Source organism: Vidua chalybeata, chromosome 1 (genome assembly GCF_026979565.1).
Source record: "Vidua chalybeata isolate OUT-0048 chromosome 1, bVidCha1 merged haplotype, whole genome shotgun sequence".
Lineage (NCBI taxonomy): Eukaryota > Metazoa > Chordata > Aves > Passeriformes > Viduidae > Vidua > Vidua chalybeata.
The window spans coordinates 22772437-22797849 of record NC_071530.1 but is presented as its reverse complement, the minus strand read 5'-3'; the positions used below and the strand labels follow the sequence as shown (position 1 = coordinate 22797849).

At 37.1% G+C, this 25413-nt stretch overlaps 1 protein-coding gene across 2 annotated transcripts in view; it reads right to left on the bottom strand.

The window, feature by feature from the left end:
• CDK14 (cyclin dependent kinase 14) overlaps positions 1-25413 on the bottom strand; it is a 318431-nt gene that overhangs the window by 114300 nt on the left and 178718 nt on the right. For both annotated transcript variants that reach the window (XM_053941947.1, XM_053941953.1), the window contains exons 9-10: positions 24130-24250; positions 13039-13132 (exon numbers count right to left, since the gene is read on the bottom strand). In XM_053941947.1, coding sequence (XP_053797922.1) covers positions 13039-13132; positions 24130-24250 — 215 coding nt within the window. The remainder of the gene's footprint in view (positions 1-13038; positions 13133-24129; positions 24251-25413) is intronic.

Here is a 25413-nt window from a genome sequence, read left to right as displayed (position 1 = left end):
CAGTATTTTGCTGCTAAGAAAGAAAAGTGTTTTATACTATCCTTCTGAATCACAGGCACAGAACAAGCAAGCAGAATGAAAAATGGAAGTACAGAAACATTTTTTTCCTAAAAATGGGGGAAATGTCAGCCTACGTCTGACGGAGAGAGGGTGGCTATAAAAGCAGCTGAGACATTTTAAGTGGGGTCAGTGCAGAATCCCAGGGAGTTATGCATTCTCACCTAGAGGATGGTAAGGTCTGTGGGAGGACTAGCTGAACAGAACCTGTATCCTCCAATGCAGCCTAGTGAGCCAGCACACCTCACTCAAAGCACTTTGGAGATTTCCAGTGAATTCTTTGCTGAAACATCTACCCATTTTCCTGACATTTTCTTTATCTATTTCCTTGCAAACCCATTAAGAGGAAGGCGTTCATTGCCCTGACACCATGAGGTACATGCCCAAACATTGAGATCAGAAGTGGGTTTTGAAAGAGTACAGAATGTTGAGATGATAAAATTTTCAGAAATTGGAAACTGTGATTTAACCACTTATTGCTCATTTAGCAGTTGTGGCCTTAACAAGCAGATGGCAGATAGCCTGAGTTTTCATTTTGCTTATTTAAATCAAGGTGAAAGCTGGTGTATCTCAACTGGAAGAGGCAGCAGCACTGCCAGCTTCAGTGAACCATCTTGTTTTGACATTGGTGCACTCGGTAACTCTGTCCATGACTTATGAGCTAGCAAAAGCACCATGCTGGAGGGACTGAGGAGGAGTTGTCTCCTGTCTCCAATTAAACTTTAAGCCATCTGCAGGGCAGCTGCAGTGGCAGCTCCTGCTCTTGGCAGCACTACTTTTGGGCAAAATGGAACTACTTCCCAGGAGCTGCTGGAACTGATCCTCTCTACTCACTGGAGAAAGGAGCTGAGATGACTCAGTCTTTGGAGAACAAACTGCCTACTGCTCCAATATGAATTGAGGGGGCTTGCACTGAAATAATTAGTGATGTGTGAGCGAATTACAGCAAATTCTCAAATGACTGGAGCTACTTAACACCTGTACATCATGCTCCACTTTTTTTTTCGGAAAAATAGAATAAAAACAATCCAGAGGGAGAAACAGGTAACTAAATAAATAGGATATACAAATTTTAAAAAGAAAATTTGCACAGATATATGACAATGAGCTTCAGTACCACTGGTAGTTAATGAGAGAGAGGAGAGGCAAGACTGGAATAACAATCTCCTATCCTCTGTCCCCAGTACATTAAGGTCCACAGAAATGCATGGCCTGAAATATTGATGAGATGAAGGCTCAAAAATGATGGGGCATCAGATAGAAGAATAGTAAAATGACAATTTTAATCTTTAACATAAGCAACTCTGCTATTACAAGGTGTTTTGGAGGTAAATTTTAAAGACCTCACTGAAATAGAAGAAAGAGAGATGGTACACCAATGAAACATGGACAATCAACTACACAAGTTAGCAGAGAGAAAAATCAACCCATCAACACTGTAGGCACAGCTGATCTCTTGGACTATGTGAGGAATGCAGATGAGCAGCACAATGTTATCATTAAGCTATTTAAAAGGCCACAAAAGCCACAAAACCATGAGAACATTAGCAAGAAGAAGATACTATAAAGCAGAAGTGGTAGGAAGCTGCACTGAAAGTGCATTTTACTGAAAGTAAATCAAGCCAAATCAAGACATGACTTTAGTAGCAAACAGGTGTTTCACTACCCTTAGTTTTCAGCTACATTCACTGGTCTGAATTTTTTTTTTAAATGGAATATGGTATTGCAGAGTTTTCATGAAAAGACCAATTAAACAAACAGAAGATGATTTTCCCTGGGTACAGTTTGAACTGCTTTGAACTGCTGAGCAGCTGATAAAGTGATATGATGCAGTGAGGTCAGCAGGGCCTCATCCCCACCCCTGCCTTTCCAAGAGGAAGGAGTAATACTAACACACTGTAAAGAGCTGGCTCAGCAGCATAGCAATGCCATTAACCACATATCTCACTCATCAGACCAGAGCAGATTATACCAAAATGCACAGCATCTCCAACATCCAAATTATTAAGGTCTCTTTTTAAGTAATTAGGGCAATATGTTTTATGGATGCACACCAAGATGAGACAAGGATACTTAAAGAATTGATAAAATCCTTGGCTGCTTTCCCTCTGATTTTCATGAAGGGATACATGAAACATGAACATGAATATTTTCATGTTCAGAGATTCAAAATTTATGTACTTTTGTTTCTCTTATGAGAACAGCACAACTACCAGCTATTGTAATACAATCACATTCAGGATACCTAGGTTAAAAATGCAAATATAGTCTGTTCTAAGACGAAAATTAGTTATAATTCAAATAACACCATTTTGGAAAATAAGTAGATTTACAATATTTTAAAATATCTGTGAAATTAATTAGGCATTATTCTAAAGTAAGAAATCCCTCTTTATAATGTAATAAAGTTTAATCAAATTGAAAGCTTTCAAAGTCAACTGATAGGTGATTTCTCACCTAGCAAATAATACAGAAGTCCAACTGTAATCTTCCAGTGTTCTAAATCAGATGCTAAAAATCTTCTTTGATTTGTACTCATCAGGGTAATCATATTTATGGGAGAACATACCTGCTGCTGCTGTAGCACACTACATTCTCTGTTAAGTATTTACCTTATGCTGTTCTGCTCCATCACCAACAGGTTTGAGAGTTTGCACCACAGCTATTTGGATCCTATTCTGCCCTGAGAAAGCACTGTGAAGAATTCTCACTATGGTGGCACAAAATATATTGTTAGCTTTCTGTGATGCATTTGAAAACAGACCTCAGTTGCCAGAAATACACTGATACACAGAAATGCACAGCTACACAGTGATACACATGCACACTCTAAAGACAAAGAGCAAACACAGAACATTTTTCTTCCTACAACTGACAGCAGAGAATCCTGTTCTGCTTTAGCCTCCAAGTCACTTTAAACTGAGAGCTTAGAAGACTGTGGAAGGAAGAACCAAAGCAAAAGAATAAAACATAATACTGCATAGCTCATAACCTGCTCTGTTTATTTCACACTCAGTTGAGAATAACCTATTGCATTAAGATCCTAGTCAGGTAATTCTCCTACTCTCAGTATCTTATGAGAACTTTTTTTTTGTTTGTTTTTTTTTTTTTAACATTTTCTTATGTAGCAGAATACATTTCATTTCTATAGCCCTTTCTTTTCCCCTTTCCTACTTATTAATACTGATTTTGTCAGTAGGATTTTCTTTTTTCTGTGCAAGTCTCATAAGAAGTGGCAACACACAAACAGAGGGCACACAGAAATTGTGTGACACATTTTTATATGTCTAATTAAACTTGGATGAGGTTATAAAATTTTTTCAACATATGAAAATTTTATGCCTAAGTTATTCAACCATAGCCATTTAATGAACTAGAAAAGCAGCTATTCTAGTCAAGGTGTACTAATGTTTGCCCCTTGAAAACTTGAAGCCTCTTGAAATCACTAAGCTTATCTCAAAATTTCCATTTAGCTCACTATGGATCAGCAGCTTGTGAAAATGATAGTTGAAGACAATGTTATGGCAAATGCTCAGCATCTTGCTCAATTAATACCTAGTCTAGGGTACTGATTATGGAAACACTGAAATGGGTATTAAAGTCTAACTTTATTCAAATTAGACTTACTGCAAATGGTACCTCAAAGCGTGTGCATGGGCTGAAGGGGAAGTTTCCCCCGGACACCATGGTAGAGAGAGCTATTTACTCTCACTAGTTCTAAGGAGGACAGAAGAAATTGGCTATTATTCTTGAAGTCTTTTAAGAAATATGTGTAGACAGGTAAGACATATCAATCTTATATTCTCATAACCCATCCCCAAAATCATAATCTAAAACAGCCTCACATTGATTTTTAGACATTTTTAACCTTAAGGATGTTTTGAACTTTTGCTACAGATCATAAACAACAATTTTGGCCATCAAGATGCTATACAGAAAACTCATTTTTGACAAGCAATGTGCACAATTCAGACACAAGTGAAAGAAGAAAGGGAAAAGGGAAGATTCAAGTGCAATGAACATTGTTTCTTTACTTATGAAAGAAAAAGCAATGCAACTTTTGATGCCTGATCATTTATTATCTCTTCTAGCAAAAAAAGACAGCAAACCAGAGTAAGTTTTTCGAATGTCTGTGCTTTTTTGTAGTACTGTATTATCTTGTAGAATAATTTTTTTTGATAGTAGACCAACACTTCGGCTCAGAATGGGCTTCAGCTCCCACAAATGCACAAATTGCTTGCAACTGCTGTTCTGTTCAGTGTCACCTGCATGTAACAGTGTCACCTGTTTGTAATTACAGCTCCATAACACATGTGGACACAACGTGCACAGAGAGGGATTTTACATGGCAAAGATATTTCTGTGGTGTAAGGGGCCAAGAAGGAATGTGCCTGCAAAGATGCAAATCAGTGCACTGATTTACACCAGGTACTGATTTGCACCAGCTGAGTCTTATCACATTTTTTTTCAATGTATTGTCTGTAAACACCCTCTCAAAGGCTAGAGGCAAATCTGGAAAAGAAACAATGCTTCCTTATAATTATAACTCATTTCTCATTCAGCAACCGAAATATGGCAGAAAGTAAACATTCTGATTCCAAAGAAAACCACAAAGCCATTGTTTTCCACTGAACCATGTGTTAATTTGTTTTCTTTTTCTGATAGCCAATTACTCCTCATGTTTTGCACTACCAAGATGATAATAACCCACACTCTTGCAATACCAGCCCAGCCATGCTCAGGGTTTTGCTCAGAATTAGCAGGCTGGACAGGAACATCTTGCAGGCAGATGACACCTATCTGCATGAGATTGTGTGACTGGCTGGCCTGAAATCCAGCCAACCCTCAAAGCAAAAATGTGGGGTTACACATTGTCACGATTTGATGCTGGTGCAATGCCAGCGCTCCTCATGAAAATATACTTTCTTAAAATAAATGCTGTGAGATGCGATCAGGAGCAGAGTAGAGTAGGCTTAAGTTTAGAAATAAAGGGAAAAAAACTTTATTAAGTTACTTCTACTATAAAAGATACACACATTAAATTTAGGATGAAGACTTTCTAAAACTCTCTTCTTCCCCCCACCCAAGTTTTAATAAACTACAGTGAGACACTACCTGGGATTTTTGATTAAGTTGGTACTTTTCAGATAATTAATATTCAGTCTATTAAGGGAGAGAGAGTCTCTCTTGTACTATAGATTCTTTAGGAAACACAATTGTTACTTGTCTGTGTCTCCATGTCACACATGGCAACTGCCCAGAGAAAATCTGTTAGTGTGATGCTCTTCTTTTTATGTTACAGTGTTTTCACTACTGGGCATGAACAGACTGCTCATAGGGCTCCTTTAAGGATGTTTTGTTACGACTAAAAGAAATAGCAGTTTAGCTTCTCATTTTGGGACTACAGTCCCCCCATTTTCTTCCTCCCCTGGGGCTGAGGGTCTTAAGAACAGAGATTATCTTCTTTTTGAGGACAGAGGGCATCACTACACTTTCTTCTTCTTGAAGACAGAGGGTATTACTACACTTTCTTCAGCTTTTTTCTGTTCACTCCATTCTTGTGCTGGTAGTCGCTGAAATAGGTTTTTTTTTGCTTATTACTGCATTTCCTTAAAAATGCAGTTTTTGTTGCAGGAGGAATTGGTTTAGTTTATGGTTAATAAGAAAAGTAGCTAAAAGCTACTCTATTATCTTTTCTTACTCAAAAATTTCTTTTTCTAACATCATAGATCTTAGACTGTCTTTTTTTTTACTTCACATTGAGGAGGAGTAATATTTCATAAAGCCTTCATTTCCCAGGAAGGGGTTAAAAGTCCCAGACTCCCTGGACAGCTGAAATCTCTGCCCAGAACTCCAACTCCCACGGCTGGGCACCTTCCCCCCCCCCCCTCCTTCTCCTCTGCCGGCAAATTCCAGGTGCCCTCAGGCTCTCTGTCTCTTTACCTCTGTTGGGGGGGACAAAGGCATCTCCACTTCTCTCCACCCTTCCGTCCGCAGGGGGCCCGCCCGGTTCCAGTTCTTCAGCTCCCTGGGCCTACCTCGACCAGGCCACATGGCTTTCCCTCTCCCACCCAGCCCATGGCTGGGCAGGGGAGAGTCTGCACTGATTGGAACTAAAGAGTAAGTTCCCCTGGGAGTTCTTGCGTTTAACCCCTTGTGTTCTCAGGGGCGTGTCTATGCCTTCAGTGGTCAGTCTAAATGCTAATATCTAACTTTGACTACTGATTGGTTTGACTATTAACTTCTTGAGAAAATTTACTTTTATGTAAAACCATGACACACATTAATTTATTATTTCCTCTCCTTCTCTTCCCTCCTGCTGCCAGATGGTAGTTCCCTTGGAAAGTGTCCATAATACACCGGTGTGTACTTTTATGACTTTAAACATGGATAAATGTGAGACTGCATGTCCCAGTTTCTAAAAGAAATGTTAGCAGAGTGTGAGATATGTATTTTTTAAAGCCTCCTTTCCTAACACACATAGGCAATACTCCTCTAGAAATTGTCCTACGTTTTTACAAGATTGCTGTTTTTAAATCCTAGGCCAAGTTTGTTTGCCCGGTACCATATGGGTTTAATGGTATAAGGCAAAGAGCAGCGCAGACTATTGATACTCAGACATGGTGAGGATGGGAGTTTTTCCTAAAAAGTGAATGCAAATTAGCATAATTCACCTAGTGCCCTGTTACATGGGAAAAAGTCTACTCACACAGTAATACACAAAACAATATAGAGCAGTCAGAGATCAAAAATTGAGCTGAAACTCCATAAAAAGAAAATTTTAAAATTACTGGAATTCTTTACAAAGCATGAACACATAGAAGATTTACTTTGTTTTTTAAAAGTTAATTTCAAAGGTTAATTTCACTCATACTTGCCTAGTTTAGAATTACTTTCATTTGAAGTTTGGCATAAGACATAAAGCCCGGAGAGGAACCTTGTAAAAATAGTATCAGTGCAAAACTTGCAGGCAAGTACAGTAAAATACTCAGTAAGTGCTATGAGCTTCAAAGAGAAGACCCACAGGTAGAGAAGCCTGCTGTTTATGTAATTAATTTTCAGTGGTGCTGAAAAGAATGAAAATATTTTGCATATTATTGTTATAAAGCAAAGGAGAGGTAGACTTATTAGCAGGATTGCAATTCTCTACTTACATATTGTGTTATAGAAAATAGAACTCAGCAGCTATGTTTCTAATTAATTAGTTTCAAAAACCTCCCTCATTTTCCTCATGAAGTCATTGGTGGGAAGCAAACAGAAAGATATGGGAGGAAAACACAAACTTTGCCCTCTAAGAAAGAACAATATTACATTTATATCACAATAGATTCATCCAACCAGAAGAACAGATGGCATCATAGACACCATACCTACACAAAATAAAATTTCATCCCACATTCAACCTCACAATAATATGTATTCCATCAGAGATGAATGACCTGTGTTTCAGAGCTGAAGTATTTACTGAGTGAAAGAAAAATATATGTTAAATAATGAAATAGGAAAAATAGAGACCAATAAATTTTACTAAATACCTGATTACACAGATGAACTTCAAAATCCAGTGGTTTAAAGTATTCCTCCCTTGGGTTTAGCATTGCTAGCTTCCCAAAAGATGCTACTAATACAATGTACCAGAAAGCACATTTCCTTTGGGTCCATCATAAGCTTAAAAGCTCTCGAAAAGTATTATTCCAGTCTTCAGAGGATGTCAGTGACATGAAGCAAACCTTCAGATACAGAACTACAGGGAGAAAGTTTTGCAGCTTCACAAATGCCTGTTAACTTCAGACGTGGAGGAAACACTACTAGCCTGCATTACAAGACACTTCAGGCTTGTAGTCATATATTATAAGTATACGTGCATATATATGTATAAAAATGATATTGCTAACCTTTTAAATCTTTAATAATGGGAGAAACATTTCCATTCCCATTGAAATTAGAATGTCATTTTTCATACCTATCTGAAATGGAAAACTCTTGTGTTTTGCTGCACAGCTCCATGTAGAAAGCTGGCGTTTCTGGCGTCGCCCTTTGGCAGATCAGACTGCTGGGCTCAATGCATATTGTTCTCTTTTAATTACTTTTTAATACTGTGTATGATGGTACCCAACAGAGCAATAGCATCTAATATCAGAGAGGAGTTCTCAGCTTGTTCAATACATGTGTCAGGAAAGACAGAAGTTTCTGGCTGCCATTTCCCGCTCCTGCTGTGACACCCTACCTGCAGTGTGATGCTGCTGTGGTGCACATGCTTCCCACAACCAGGTTTGCAGAGAGAATGCCCATTTTCAGACAAACCAGCCTTTAAATGCCATTGTCCTGCCTGTGCAGAGAGAACTCTTTGTACATTATTCTTGCAGTGAAATCTAATTTGCTGTGTAGTTGGCACCAAGGCTAAAGTTCAGGCAATGCACAGATTATTCCTTTATCGGAAAGGCTTCAGAGCCTGGGAGGAAAATTCACTTTGATCAATTATGGCTCTCAGAAAGCTCACGTAAAACAGAAAAGACAGAAATACCTTCCTGCTTAAAAAAAAAAAAAAATCTCGGCAGAAGTAAAATTTAGCTAACACAAGAGACTCAACTCTGATCTGTTTTGAATCTGTTAAGAACAGCAAGTATAAAAGCACATGCTTATATAAAAATCAGAGCTGTAACTAAGTTGCTATCTCCAGTGTGGCATGCACAAGCATACTGCAGGCTGCTCAGTGTAATCAGCTTTAACACTCAACTAATTCATACTGATCATCACCAGATCCAAGGAGCTGTCAATTTTTCTGTGTTACAAGGCTAGCTTGAAGGCATTTGGTGCAGCTTGAACTTCTAGACATAATTAAATTTTATATTTACAATGGCACATTCTCCTTGATGTGAAAACCTCAAAGTTTGCATATAGAGATATGTATGCTAACAAATTATCAACAGGGATAAACTACTGATAAAGATCTTAGCTACTCCTTATCAGAAGCCAAATGATATTTCCCAATTTTGTGTAATTTTATTTTGAATCAACAGATTGCCTCACATATTTTTCCTATTCTCATGATTTTACTGCTCAATGTGCACTTGATCAAAGTTTCATCCTGTCTTGTGCACATACTGCCAGACTAAATAGAAATGCTAAGATTACCACTTCATGTCTTCAGTCCATCAGACTTAGCACCTTGCAACAAAAACCCAAGCTGCTTGTCTCAGAGAATGGCAAAGCAAAAGGTTTGCTGGAAATGATGATGACACGTCATTAGTTTAGTACTTTGAGGCAAGAGAATTGTTAGCTCTTACAGGCTGTAATTACAAAAACCAGTCACAGAGCAAGAGGAAAAGGCTGGACATCAGCAAGAATTTCTTCACTGAAATAGTCGTCAAGCATTGGAACTGGCTATCCAGGGAGGTTCTGGAGTTACCATTCCTGGAAGGGTTCAGGAAATGACTGGACATGGCATTTAATGCTTTCATTTAGTTGACAAGGTGGTATTCAGTCAAAGGTTAGACTCAACCTTAATGATTTTATGATTTAATTCTATAATACTACACTTTCCTCTCTTATTTTCTATGATGCATTTCAATCCAAAAAGTAACCCCAGTTTCAACATTCAGGAAAAAAAGCAGGAGCAAAAATGTAATTGTATACTGATTAAACCAAAACACCTCTGCATTAAGGCACTTATTCACTGCTAAACCTCTTTGAAAAAGCAACCTACTTATACGTGTGATTCCCATTTCATTTGGTAAGCACAGTTTTTTTTTAAAGAGCTTATCAACACTTTTAATTTTAGGCAGAAAAAAGAATTCATATTATCAGATCCAAAGTATGACAATAACAACTTGCAGCTGCTTATTCATCAACATCTCCAAGTGCTGGTCTGATTCTGAGAACAGATCCTGTGTATAAATCCTTGCTATTTTATCAAGGCTTGTGGTTGTAACAGAACCTGAGTACTCTTATTAAAAACAGCTGCTGTAACAGAAATAAGAGAATCAGGGCATATTACCATTTAAAAACCCACAAATTGAATCAATAGAAGTCAAGTGAGACAAGCCTAAAGAGAAAAGTCCTTAAACAGAACTGAAAGATCAACCACTGTTCTCAATCTACTATACACAATCACTTAATTAAGCTGTTATGAAACGTAAATAAACACCATTCATAATGAGGAAGAAACATATGTGGTGTGTTGTGTTGCATCTATTTTTGCCATGTAGATATGTGAAGAAGGCCAGCAGTTGAGATACACAAAAACATTTAGAGAATCCCTCTGACTTCATTTTGATAATCGCTAAAACAACATACATAAAATGCATTTAATTTCATTTACATAATAATGGCCACTAAACAATAGGAAATCAAACAGTCATTTAAGATTTTTAAACTGTTATTCATGTTAAATTTTATTCACTTTTCCTGGTACTATTTCTTACATTTTTCCAGTTTCCTACTACAAGTAACCAATTCCCTAAGAGCTGCAACCTGGCTCCTTACGCTAAGGACATGTAGCTATGACTAGCAACAACAGCAGCAGATACGATGAAGATTAATGTTCCTTTTTGTTGCAAGTTGTCTACAAGGTGTGAACAAAGGGATTACTGGTTCAGAGTGAAGGTGGACTGTACCTTCCACCATTTTCAGAAGAGAGCCCTCTCTTACAAGATAACTGTCACTGGTGAATGCTGAAAACATGAACTATGGGAACTCTTTCTGCAGAAGTCTTTTATTGGCTGATGTGTTTATTTCACAGCCATGTAAGTGCTCACTGTGTGGGAGTCAATCTGGTTAATAGTTATCTGGTAAAACAACCTGATTAATTTTGTCCTTCAGTGCTATTAACTACCCTACTATTTATGACTCATTGGAGAATTAATGAATTTAATCCCTCTGTTCAAATACAAATCCAAACAAGAATAATCCTCGGGTTTATAACCTTTAAATAGATAACTTAAAGCCTTAATGATGCTTAGAGTACATTAGGAAGACACTCACTGAAACTATTTAGCTAATGGTAACTAGACGCTACCATTAGAAAGCCTTATTAATTGTGATTTAAATTTAACTCTGATTTGCAATGGACCATAAAACATCCAGACCAAACATTTATCTATTTATTTGATGTTTTGCAAAAGTTCAAATTAAAGAAAGAGTATCAATAAATTATCCCTTGTTTCAACACTGTTCTCAATATTTACAACTTCAGTTTAAAAACAAAATTTAAAATAATTGGCAGGTCTCAAAATTCATCCTAGATTGCATTTATCTTGGCATTTTAACATACAAATAATTGTGTGGATAGAGAAAAAAACAGAAGTGTACAAAAGGTTTACAGAAGGCATACAAACATAGATTTATATGATACACCCATCACTATCACTTTTTGCACTATATCTTGCAATCTCAAACAATAAATTGCAAATAAGGCCCCGCTAAAGGAAGAACCTGATTTCTGCTGATACAAGTGCCCTCAACTTCAACAGCAAAAACAATCAATAAGATTTTTCTGCAATAAATAAGAGGAAGCCTCAAGGAGGAATTAATTCTTTCAAAAATTCATGTTCTATAAATAAGGAGAAAATTAATAAATGAAAAGCAAAATTTGTTTAAAAAACAAAAGCCAGAAACTGGCTCAGAAGTTGCTAGCTTAAAATACACAAGCTGGCAAACAAACAAAGCAATGAGACACGTCACAGGAACTGCTCAGAACTGCTGCTCCCAGTCTATGTTGCAGCATAGCTGTTCTTTCACAGCACAGAATTTTCAGGGTATTAGCCAACAGGGCAGAAAAACCAAATATTTTGCAGAAAATGAGTTATATTTATATCACAATCAAGTAAGGCCTTATTTTAAAGAGATATTTTTTATGAGTCATTACTAAAAGCATTTGCTAAATTCCCTGATGTCCCAACAAAAGAGACAGAGTGCAAGCAAGGCTGAATAAAGTGAAGAATGTAAATTTTTTAAACATATTATGAAAGACTTTCTTCCTCTCCCCATGGACCAAGAAAGAATACCAAATAAATACTCTGCATTTGAAATAAATGAATACTGACAAAATAACCTTTGAAACCACAGCATGCTCATGTTTTCCTTCTAAATTTATGGTCAGAAGCAATCCAGAGATTGACACGTTAGGGTAAGCACTGCTCCTACGATACCTTCCCTGATGACCGCCCAACAGCACCAGCAGCCACTCAGGTCAGCAATGCCTTCCCTGAACAAACCCACTCCACAACAGCACAGCTCCCAGGAGGGCATCAGAGTAGATACAAACCTTTATTGGGGGTCAAGAAAAGTTGTTCCTGAACCTTTTGTAAGGGAACTGCCAAACCCAGAGCACAACAGAAGAAAGAGCAAATGAAAATAAAATCCCAAGCAAACAAAGAAAACTCAAAACCCCGGGTAGAAAAATGCATAAATGATCATTACTCTTGAGACAAATTACATTTTCTTTCACTGCCAACGTAGATGTGTCATGAGTGCTTTTGAGCAACCCACATGAAGGCCCTAACCAGGCTGCAGAAGCTGTAGTCAAGGACCCCTGCTGAATCTAAGCATGATTTCAGAATTCCTATGCTGTTTCTTACCTCACTTACTATCTTACTTTTCCTTTATATATTTATATAACAAAAAAATACTTGGCATTAACACTATAATATCAGTAGAATATTAATAAGGCCATCCAGAGCTGTCCTCTGCAAAGTAAGGATGACAAACTGTCTGGATTTCCATTGCCTTACATTTGGAAAGCTTTTCCACAATTGCATAAACCTCTTTGTTTAAAAAACAAAAAAACAAACAAACAAACAATTATGTGAAAAATTATAAACAGAACTTTTTACTCAGAATATATCAAGTAAACTGTATCTAGCTTGTGGACTGGGCTTCTGATCCTTGACTTTATTGGTAATTTAATTCCTAACACAAAGAAATATGTGAACATTTAGCAATTGATCCTTTGTTGTCTTACTTCAGCAATAAAGAACTCACCAGAAATATCCTTTCAAGCTGATCTTGAATGTCTTTCATTCCTGGAAAAGCAGCGACCCCTTGAATCATTTCTACAAAGATACAACCCACTCCCCTAGAGAAGGAAAAAATAAAGGCAAGGTTAGAAAGATTTCTTATAGACCAAAAAGCCAACAACAATGTTTTTGTATCCTTTACCAGCGTTTAAATATTTTTTTTTAATTGATGCCAGGTGGAAGGACAGACATGTGCATTTGCTAAAATCAGTGTACGAATGAACGCTTCTCAGGTGTTTGAAGAAAGGCACAGAGGTAGCAGGAATATGATTGTGAGTGTTGAGACCAATAAAGGCACAGCTGCTGATTTCTGTATTAGTGCTTCCCAAGCAGAATAGTCATGCTCCTGAAGAAACTGTGGAGATGTGGGAATGGCAGTGAGAGCATCCTTGGGAGAAGCTGAACGGGGACAGACCAACAACATGGAAGCACACTCAGCATAGGACGAGGAGAACCTGGGAAAAGGTGAGTAAAAAGGAAAAGGGCATGTGGCTGCTCACAGGCACTGAACTTAACTACCACCCAAATGCTTTGGGGATGTACTTGCTTGGACTTTCTTTTCACCTCTTCCAGTATAAATGAAAGAAGCTAAAAAGCTGCTGACCCCATTCCCCAGAAGCTCTGGCTGAGAGGTCCTGCAATGAGGTGAGAAGCCATGAGCTCCTTCCTCTCCCCACAACAGCCACCTCCTTTTACAGCTCCTGTCCTTGGTTTCCCACACGATGTACTCCACACGAGTGCCCCTCATCCCACTGAGTTAAGCCAGTGGCAGAAGTACTGGGAAATCAGACGGTAAAAATATCTGAGGCACACTAACTACAACACAAAGAATGCATTCTCAGATGTTGAGGAAAGCTTCTGTGACTCCATCTCAAATTCCAGATAACCTCTGAACTTCCTGCATCTCAAAAGGAAAGCAAATTACAAACTTGCACTTGTATCTTTTCCAGATGAAAACAGCTCAAGAGTTGTTTGTTCCCTCAGCAAAAATAATTTTAAGAGAAAACTTCCCTTTTGGCTATCAATAGGATGCAGAATTTGATTATATACTTCAACTTCTTCAATTACATTTTTCTGCATACATTTTTCTACAACTTTCATATGCAAACACCCATGTATGCTGTACAACCATACATGTGTGTTGTGTAAGTAACACACAAAATCACTCTTCACTCAAAGCAATAACAAGTTTAAATCCCCAAAACATATATCAAAATGAAGTAAGAATTTGCAACTAATTAACGACAGCACCACCGCCCCCTAAAACTGAGAGTTTTGTTTCTGTATCAGAAAAATCCCAGCAATAACCTCTAATTTAACTTTGTTTTTAGAAGTAAATAATTTGGAATGTAGTAATTACATACTTTTTCATTCCGTATGCATCATGATGATGCATTCAGAAAGCAGCATTTAATTTTAGGATTTGTGTGCATATATTGGTGAGGAAGCGGTTCTAGAATAAAATAACTTAATGAAAACAGGTTGCATATTTTCATTAAGACTAGAGCTGAGTACTTACAGATACCACTTAACTAAAAGTATCAGTAAATAACCTGTGCTGTACTCATCTCAGGCTTTGACAAATACCCAGTAATGAAACAATTTTACATTCCAGGACAATAAGGGTTCATAGTCAAGTTTTTGAAGAAGAAAATTAAATATACATCACCATTTTCTAATTCTACAACCCAGAGCATAGATATATTAAGCAAAGCTTCTCGTGGCATAGAAAAGTGGAAGAAAACTTTGGAAAGCACAGTTGAAGGCAAATTTTAGACTAAATCAGGTGTTTATAAAAGAGAGGTTAAAATTTATGTTCCATATGCTTCTGCTGGTTACTAAATGAACTGAATTGATTAAACTGCCATTCATCATTTAGTCTGGTTAGTGCTTCATTAGGCACAGATAGGCACAATATATCTTTGTCAAATGCTTATAAACAGTACCAGCATCTCAGGCAAGGAAAAATTTGAGATTTTAGCCAGGAGCCATTTATTCAAGATGAGCAATAAAACAATTGAACTTAGACTAAAGAAAAGAGGATCACAGTTCTATTCTTGCAACCAGAAAAGAGGAATTTGATTAAACCAGCATATCACTTGAGAGCATATACAAATCTGCAGAGAATCTTCATCTAGCTGTTTGAACAGAAATGCAGTAAGGGCAGCAGGAAGATACTGCCAAATTTTGCATTGCTTTACATTATTTATAAATCTGTCCACTTTTAGTGGTTCTGACACAAGTATAAGCAAAAAAAAACCAAGTAAGAATAGCAAGAAAAACTGAATAAAAATTTCCTGCTTGGAAGGAAGAATCCTATTATATATATCCTATATCCTATTATATGTCTTGGACTCTTGTGCAGCCTAGAATTCCATTTAGTAGCAAGAAATAGAAGAGCACTGGAGTTAAACAAACACCTAATACAAAAATCAAAAGGGTATTATAATCATTGGGGAGAGAAATATAAGCAACTTTCAAGATTTGACCTGGAAGACTGCTGTTCCCTTCAGCCCACTTGAAAATTAAGCTTATGATTGGTTTCAAAGTTTATGGTGTTCAACACATTGACGAGTAAGTCAATAGAAAGAGAACTTTAAATTAATACTAAAAAAAGGAAAATAGTAATACAGAAAAAGTATGACATTGAACTAGGAAATGGATAGGAAAGACCCAGAAAGCCATAACAGCACATAAAGGCTTGAAAATAGCTGGATGGTATTTTAGATGTCATAGTGGTATTGCTGAATTTTAGGATCACAGTAAGTAGAAACTTGAGTCTGTAATAGGATCCCTGCATTCCAAACTGCAAATTCACACACTGCAAACCAGAAAATAACACCTTTACAAGGCCTTGAAATTTTGTCTTGTTTTTACAGACCTCACAAACTTTTAAACAGTTTAGAGGTGTTTTTGAACAAAGCAAAAACTATTATAATGTCAGAAAAACTGGGTTTTGAGGAAAAAATTAAGAAAATTATGTCATTCTTGGCTATAAGGAAACCCAAGGGACAAGGGAGAATGTGATGACTCTATTTAAAATTATGCAAAACAAAGGACAGGGCAGAACTGATTAGAATTTTAATGGTTCCCAGAATTGTAGGTAGATCCAAAATAGTATAACTAGAAATAGCAGAATGCCTTTAGGAAATAGAAATTTTTGGGTAAGTGTTAGGGAAATACAATTAATAATTGTGCTATATCCCAGTCTCACAATGGACTTGAAGCCCAGTTACAGTCACGTAAAACTAGACAAGCTGAAATACTTAAAAATATTCTTCAGGAAATAGACTTGCAGTAACAGTAGAGTGGACAGGATGATCTCATGCACCAGTCCCAGCTCTAGTTTCAATGATGCAAAGATTACTCCTTAAAATATGAAATAGAGGCTTTTCAGGTGCATGCATCTCCAAGGGTATGTTATTTAGATGAATTTGTGCATGTTCACCATACATTTTCAGGAAGCACATATAAATAATTTTTGACAAAAGAATATTACCTTAACAAATTTTGGTGTATTGAGTTTGGATTTTCCTACTCTCTTTATAGGACTTCTGAGTTTGGATAAATAAGCCATATAATGCTGCAATGTTGTTCAGAGATCTTCCCATTGCAATGGCAGAGGATAAACTTGCAAAGTAAAAGTGACAGCCATATAATGCTGAAATGGGTGGTTTACTCTCTGATGACAAAAAGCATGACTAAGCCTATTGATATATTGATGAGACCATACATGGCCATGCCATCTAATATTGCTCTTCTATTGTCCTTAATTTCCTGGGACTCTGGGTGTCACTGTACTGCCTTATACAGAGTAAGAATTACTAGCACAGCTGAATGGCTTCTCTTGCACTTGAATTGACATAGTAAATGAGCCTGTAAAAATGAAATTGAATGCCTCAGGAACCTTCTTTTTTTGTCAGCTTTTTTCTGCACAGCTTTTATAATTCAGAAGGGTATTCCCTTAAAATTAACTTTCTTACTGGTAGATTGATTTTACAAGTTTGGCTTACGGATTCTCATTTCTGTCTCTGTCTAACAAAGATCCTTATTACTACAAGAATCTCCAGCATATCTGTACTTGAATACTGTAAAACAAACAAACAAAAAAAGCATAACAGCTTTGGCAAAGCACAATATGTAAGGGATGGTTTCTTCAGTTAATATTACGACTTTCTTTGATGGAGACATAAAAGAAAGTACAGACACGCTCCAGAATGAGGAGCTGTTTCCAAACCAAGTTTTAGTTTATATTTAAATCAAGTATATAGAAACCCTATATTCTTACTATATATGTTTTAAAGTGTTGAATATTCTGCCTTGAACAGATCTGCTTTGTAGCAGGCTCCATGCAGGTGATAATATTCAGCATGACCTTTGCAATGAAAACCTATGCTGGGTCTTCACATAATATTTTTATCTAGTCATTAAGCCTGTTTTCTGTGTGCAGGGTTTGGCTTCAGAGTGGGAAGGCATTTTATGAAAGCCAAGTAATTCCTTTCAGTAATCCCCGGTGAGATGTCTGAAATTCAAAGGAACAACAGAGTTTTCATTCAAGCTTCCCAAACAGTGTGTGTTCCCAAACACACTGTTTGTAATGCTAAATATATCAGAATTAAAAAGCAAACAGACAAACAAACAAAACCACAAACAAAACCTACACACACTCCCCTTCAAAATCCCGCTGCTTTACTTTTTTATGGATCTGTCACCAAGATGTGATACTGTAGCATCTTCCATAAAATCCTGGTAATATACATGTTGTAAGGGCAAAGAGATTTTTATCTTGTCTGATTTATTCAGGAAAAAATGTCATGTTTCTTCATCATCCTGCTTATGAACACAATGATAAAAACAAATCTGGGGGGAAAGGAATATAAAGCAAAGGACTTTTTTCTCCTTAACTGACAAAAATCTGATTTATTTCTACTGTGGAAGACTAACGGAATACCCACAAATGCTGAAGTTGGTTGGAATTTGTCTCTCATTAACATGTCTGTTCATGTTGGTTGGAATTTGGTTGGTCTTTCTTTGATATATAAGAAATAACATCTAATGGATGATACAGTCTGATAAAAATACAGTGGCAATAAGGCAAACAGCAGTTGTCACCTCAGAAGTAATGAGATAACCAAAATTTCCCTTTCATGATGACAAAAAACATTAAAATTTGTGCAGGAAGCATATGCAATGAATGAAAACTAAACTGATAGCTCAAGGTATTGTACTTACAAAAAAATAGAGTGGTCATGTTCTTGCATGTGTCACTGAATACCTAGAAATAAAAGCTCCAGAATTTTTTTTTATTTTGTATCAATACTCAGTTTCTATATTAAGAAATACTATATTCATGAAGGATTAAAAAGTACATGATCCCTTCTTGTGGGATTCTTTCTATTGGACTCACTCATTCTATAAAAGCAGAGTCAAAATAAGCTCAAGAAAAGAAAATACTCCTCAAACTTGAGCAGCATTTTGCCAAGAGACACTTTCTTGTTGAATATGTACTTCCTCATTTTCTGCATCCAGATACTTTTGTAATGTACTTTCCTTACACACAGGAAATGTATTTCTAGCAATAAAAAAATAATAGCAAATCTGGTGTTGCAAATGGATAAAAGTGGAATTTAGATTTCAGCATTTCAGGAACTGAAATGCACTTCCCATAACCACAGACCCAGACAGTTCCTCACTTCCTCACACAAAGCATTTCCATGAATCTGAGCCTATAGAATTTTCCAATCAAAAGCTAATTCAGCTGATAAAACTTTTGAAGAACTCACTGACAGCGAGAGAAATTTTATTAACAATACCTTTATAGTTACTGCAATATTACCTTTATACCCTAATCCTACACATTAGCATTTCTTTGGAGTGGAAGTCATAATCCTGAGGAACATCAAGGGCAAAAGAGCTAATTTGCCCTATGCTGTTTTCTCTCTCAGGCCCCAAGAAGTATTTCTTCAGGGCATACTGGGACTACTGCTCTCATATTTCTCTCACTGCAAACCATTTACAAGAGAAACAGGATAAAAATGCCTTTGTAATGTCCCTCGTGTAAAAACCATAATTTGGCGCATTTGTGTGTAAGACCAAATCCATTTTTATGTAATGAATGTCTTAATTACGGTTGCAGGTCTTCATTGGTCAAATATTCATGAAAGCATGTATCGAAATATAGTGAGCACTCAAATCCACACTCTTAGCAGGCTATGTGTGAAAAGTGTTCTCATATACCATTTATTTTTCTAATAATAGGATAGAAAAACTTCAGATTAATAGGTTTTCCTAAATTAAGCTAAGATTTGAAATAATGTATAACAACCTAAATGTAACAAAAATAAATAAGGGTGATTTAAGAAGCAATTTTGTAACATTTTACTAGCCTAGTTTTTAATTTATTTCTTCTGCAACACTAAACATAGCTGATGCTAGTTAATAAAAGTGAATTTAAAATATATCCCAGCCCATAACTGCTTAGGTTACATGTACTGTGACTGACTGTATTTTTTTATAAACAAAACAACAGAATATATTAAAAAATGCTAGCTGTTAGCAAACAGAGTTTAAAGACAGCTGCACTTCAAAATAAAATATCCCTGGTGACTTCTTGATGTAACCAACCCAGATGTAGCAGCAGTGCATGCATTACCAGAATCAAATGGACTTAATAGCCTCTTTAAATTGCTTCATTTACTAATATTATATTCTTCCCGTAAGGAACAAATAGAATAGGTTAATTTAGGGATTTTTTCCCTATGTTTCTGTGTTATTTATATATGGGTTTTAGTAATCCATAAACCCTTTATGTGTTGAAGCCTATTTTCCTTGCATTGACTTTCAAAGGAATGTAAAATTCAAGGATTAGGACAAGTTACACCAGAGGCAATGCAAAACCATTTTCCTAGCTACTAGTAAGTCCTCACCAAGGCAAGGGGAAAAAAAAAGCTGTATCAAAGGTTATCACAACTCTTTGATGCAGTTGTGGGTAGTATAATACATTCATATAATGCTGCTGTATCAAATGCTGTCAGCAGTAAATCACAAAGCCTGACACACTGATTTCCATCACCAGCCTGACACCACTATTGCATGTACATCTTCATTAATATTATTTTAATGCCAGTGGCTATTTAAAAAAGAAAGCAGGAAAATGTAACATTGCATGTGGATCATTAGCTTTTAGTTACTATTCTAATTCTCTACACCAGCAAATGAAGTGTAAAAATAGCCCGCAGCCTCTGCCACCTGCTTCCCAGCCACTGTCCAGTGGTTAATATTTGGACTCTTTTTTCATGCAGCTGGTCTTCTACTCTGTGGGAGCCTCACTTTCTGTTCCCGAGGAACCACCATGAAATGTCATTTATCATGGCTATAGAAAAAGCCCTGTGACCTTATTTTTTTTTTTTTATTTTCTCTAAATAGAGGAAACAGCTGTGCTTTCTACCTTAACATTATTTAAATATTTAGTGAAGTGGCTGCCTAGTTTTGTCATCATGTAGATCATCAACAACGACACAGGAGAGCACACACTATCTGCCATAAGGACATAATGCCAGTAATTGCATAAAAATGCTAATGCTACAAACACACTTTTGATAACAAATTACCAAATTATCTTGGAATCTGATGGTAGACAGGTTTCTCCATGTCTCCCTTCCTCCCACTCTGGGAAGCCACTAAATGGCTTTAATGTAATTATGGCTCAGCTCTGTACAACCATTGTGTAAGCACAGCCCCAAGGCTGCTTGGGCTCCAGCAGAGCTCACTGTCAGATGTGCCAAGTAAGCACAAGTTAGCAGGCAGCTACACCTCTCACAATCAAACTAGAAGTGCTGTCTCAGGCAAGCCAGCAAAGCACAGAAGTAGAAATTTACAGCTCTTCTGTCACACACAGTTCACATTTGCTCTCATCTGATTTCCGATGTGGCAGAGGCTGAGCCCCTGCACAAATTGCTGCCATGAGAATGAAACTGTATTACTAGGTCCCTTTTTCCTAAGCCCTTCATAGTTCCTCAGTTTGTACAGGGCAGAAAAAATATTGTAAGGGCTACAAATTGAGTACAAGAGGAATTTGACATTGTTTTTCATTTGAAACAGAACACACACCTCTGATCCCTGAGCACCAGGATTTTTTTTAGGCCTTTATGAAATGCTCTGTGCAAGAGAACATCATTTATTGATATCATTGAAGATGTAACTATTGTGTTCTTCCCCAATACTCAAGTCCTTTTTGTCAGAAAACAAAATAATGACCTGGATTGCTGAAGTAGCATTTAAAGTCCTTCCTTGATCTGCCTGCTGCCCATGTAATTTCAATGTAAACATATGATTATGAAGGAAATGCTCAGTCTGCAGATGTAGTAACTTTTAAATGCTTTTAATTAGCTACATGACTTAATCTTTAATACAGGAACACCACATATTTTCATTGGATCTTCTAATACCTCTTTTACTAAAATCATCATTTGGGGGAATGTTAAAAGATCTATTTTTGACAAGCTATTGAACTTTGGAGAAAACCATTTTTATTTATGGAAAAATTTGAAGCAACAATAAAAAATGTTTTAAGATCCTTTGTTCAGTTTCACAGTGCAGTGTTTTTTAAACTGGGAAAAGTTAAAAAAAAAAATTTCCAATATTGCTTTTAACTAAAAGAAAGCATTTTAAAGTGCTTTTTGAGCAGTTTGCCCTATGAAAGCATTAAAATTTTTCTTTAGCCATTTCCGTATATTGTCTCTAATTTACAAGTTGACTCATGTATGTGCAGACATACACGAATACACGTGGCTCACGAACTGAACAAATGTAGAGGGAACTATGGGAAGGTGAGCAGAAAGGACTATTTATCTCTCCCAGCTATTTCCATCCTCTGAGTCAGTTGTCTTGCCTCACCCCAAGCAAGCTGAGCTTCTTGCTGAGGGCATCTGAGGTATTACTTGAAAAAGAGGTGATTGTAGAACATCAGGAGCAGATGGGCTGCAGAGATTGTATGCAACCTGTGAAGACACCAGGTTGAACCTGATATTTAGGAAAACAGGACAGTTTTAGGATAGATGAGAAACTGAGAGGCAGAAGGAAATTATTTTAGACCTGTGAAGTGGAGAATGGTCTCAGGAAAACCAGATGATACAGAAGATGCTGCCTTTGTCTCTCTGGCACACTTGTAATATCACAGTGGTCACATCTGGAGTTTTCTCACTGACCCTTTTTTACCTCTTGGTTCACCTTCCCTTAGATCTCAAGGAACTGCAGCAGCCAGGGCCCAGTTATACTAACCACTCACTTCAGTATTAGGTATTCTAGTATTTATACTCTGTAACCCCTTCACATCAAACAATCCTGTGATTTCTAAATCAGGTCCCCAGGAGCCAAGATTTTCAGGAAAACCTGTTTTTATCCCATAATCTCTGATTTCAGCTACGGGACTAAATACAGCCTCATGTTTAGTTCCCCAGCCAAAACATTTTCCTTCTAGGTCTTCAGTTTCAATATTACACTGCAAGATGACCTTAAAAATATTATTCACATACCATATGAAAACATAAGGTGCTTTTAACCTTATCTTACAGTTACCCCTAGATTTTAATATTATCATAATTCTGACTTTGGTTTGCCTGTATTTCAGTGAACTGCAAAAAAATTACTGTACTTTTCTGAAAATTCCTCAGTAGAACATTTTCTCAAATGAATGAGTTGTAAAGGTTTAAAAAGTTAAACATGCATTAAAAAATCCAAAACCCAACCAATCAAAAAAAACTCAATGCAAACAAGCAATCAAATAAAACCCAAACATATTCCAGAGCATCTTCCTTTCCTTCTAAGGAAGAGGATTTTTTTTTCCATATTTCAGAATTTGTACAGATTACAGAGGTCCTATCACCTCAAAAACTACAAAATAAATTAAGGAGTTCCAGTGTGGTTTTAATAGCCAAAAAACCAAATACTTTCCTTGTTCCTTGTTCAACACAGGACTAAATTATGTAATCAAAAATGAACAAGGTGATATATATTATACAAATCAAACTAATCTTCTATATCTGCTAAATAAAATCTGTAGGTTTGAAAGAAGACTATTCAACAATATTTACTGCTACCAAATACAGTAGATTAAGAACTGAGGCTTTATGCTCACAGCCAGAGAATTCTGGTTTTCTCCTTGCTACAAGTGGGCATGGTAAAAGTCTTGTCTTTTGCAAAACAAATTTTACACCATAGGAAAATACTACACACTAAGGCTACAAAGTCAGACTACAGTCTCTTGCAAAGCACCAAGGGCATCCTGGCCTGTACCAGGCATAGTGTGGCTAGCAGGACCAGGGAGGTCATTCTTCCCCTGTGCTCAGCACTGGTGAGGCCACACCTTGAGTGCTGTGTCCAGTTCTGGGCCCCTCAGTTTGGGAAGGACGTTGAGACACTTGAGCGCGTCCAGAGGAGGGCAACAAGGCTGCTGAGGGGCTTGGAACACGAGCCCTTTGAGAAATGGCTGAGGGAGCTGGGGCTGTTTAGCCTGGAGAAAAGGAGACTCAGAGGCGACCTTATCACTCTCTAAAACTCCCTTAAAGGTGGTTGTGGTCAGGTGGGGGTTGGTCTCTTTCTCCAGGCAATGACTGACGGAACCAGAGGACACAGTCTCAAGCTGTGTCACGGGAAATATAGGTTGGATATTAGGAAAAGGTTTTTCACAGAAAGAGTCATAAAGTCCTGGAATTGTCTGCCTGGGCAGGTGGTAGAGTCACCATCCCTGGATGTGTTTAAAAAAAGACTGGATGTGGCATTCAGTGCCATGGTTTAGTTGAGGTGTTAGGGCATGGGTTGGACTCAATGATCTTGAAGGTCTCTTCCAACCTTGTGGTTCTGTGAATTCTGTGAATTCTGTAGCAACAGCTGGTAGCAGCTGCCAGCCAGTAGGGTGGCAGGAGGGGATTCCTTCGGGCAGATACTGCATGAACCACACATATCACTACACATATGTTTTTTAACCTGTACCAATGATCCAACTACATACTTGGTTTACATGTCTTAAAAAACCAAGCGCTAAAGCATCTACACTTACCACATGTCAAGGCAGGTGGAATATTCTGTTGATCCCAGAAGGACATCTGGAGGCCTGTACCATAGGGTTACCACTTCATTGGAATATGTATGACTAGGAACTGATTTAGCTCTTGCAAGACCTGTGGGGTAAACACAAATAAATTAATGTCAACCAAGCAAAGAAATAGTTTGCTGTACAGTTACAATCTCAAAGGATATATGAGCACCTATCACATAATGTGACAGGCATGTTGCAAAAGTCTTTTTCTTCTAGAACTGGAGTACTTTACTTAATGGTAGCATCTATCGTTAAGTACCTGGCTAAACAGAGCTGTGAATATTATGAAGGGATAATAAAATATGCTTTTCATAATGACAACCACAGGCCCAGGAGAGATGCAAAGATATACAGTGGTATACCTAAATAAAAGACAAATAAACAAAGATTTTAATGGCCATTAACTGCTCATCCTGAGGTATGAATAGTCTTCCATTTCAGTGTTATTTAGAAAAAGAAAATGAAAAGGAAACTCCCAGACAAATGATGCCACAGATGAGATCTGGCTTCTTAGGGAAGCCTAGGAAACCTTCAACAGCTTGCACTGCAAAGCCCAGCCTGCTTATTCAAGTTTACGTTTGAAAGCTGTAGACACACTTACAGATTACCATTCAAATAAATATTAATATTGCAGCAATACAGTAGAAAATGGTATGTGAAAAAAATCCTCTCTCAAGAATTGCATATTGGCAGTGCTCCAATTTCAGAAATCATTTCAATAAAATCTGTGGCTTACTAAAGATATATTTACAATAATTGTATTATAAGCCTGTCAGTCATTTAAAGTAATTCACGTTACTACACAATTTATGTAAAAGAGTGATCATCATATGCTAAACTGAGAAGTTTACAAGTCTGTTTCTCCTATAGAGGACTCTCTCCTCCAGAAATGGAAAAAGATCTTCAGGGCTAAGGTGACTCTTCCTATTATGGGCCTGAAAATGCTTTTTCTAAATTATCTGATCATAGCTACTGCCTTGAGAACATCAACTTCCTTGCTGGGAACACTGGACATGCACAAGTAATGGAAAGCAGGAGAATCCAGTACTGGCTGCTTTTTTGTGTCCTCCTGAACTACTGGTTTTCCTTTCAGAAAACAAATGGAATTACTATAACAGAAGGTCATGTTTTACACCTTACAGAAACAAAGAAGCAATGTCATACACTCAGAAAGAAATAAGCAACATGAGAATTCCCGAAAGAGTGCAAAAGAGAGTCCTTTGCCCCTTTCTTCTTAATACACTA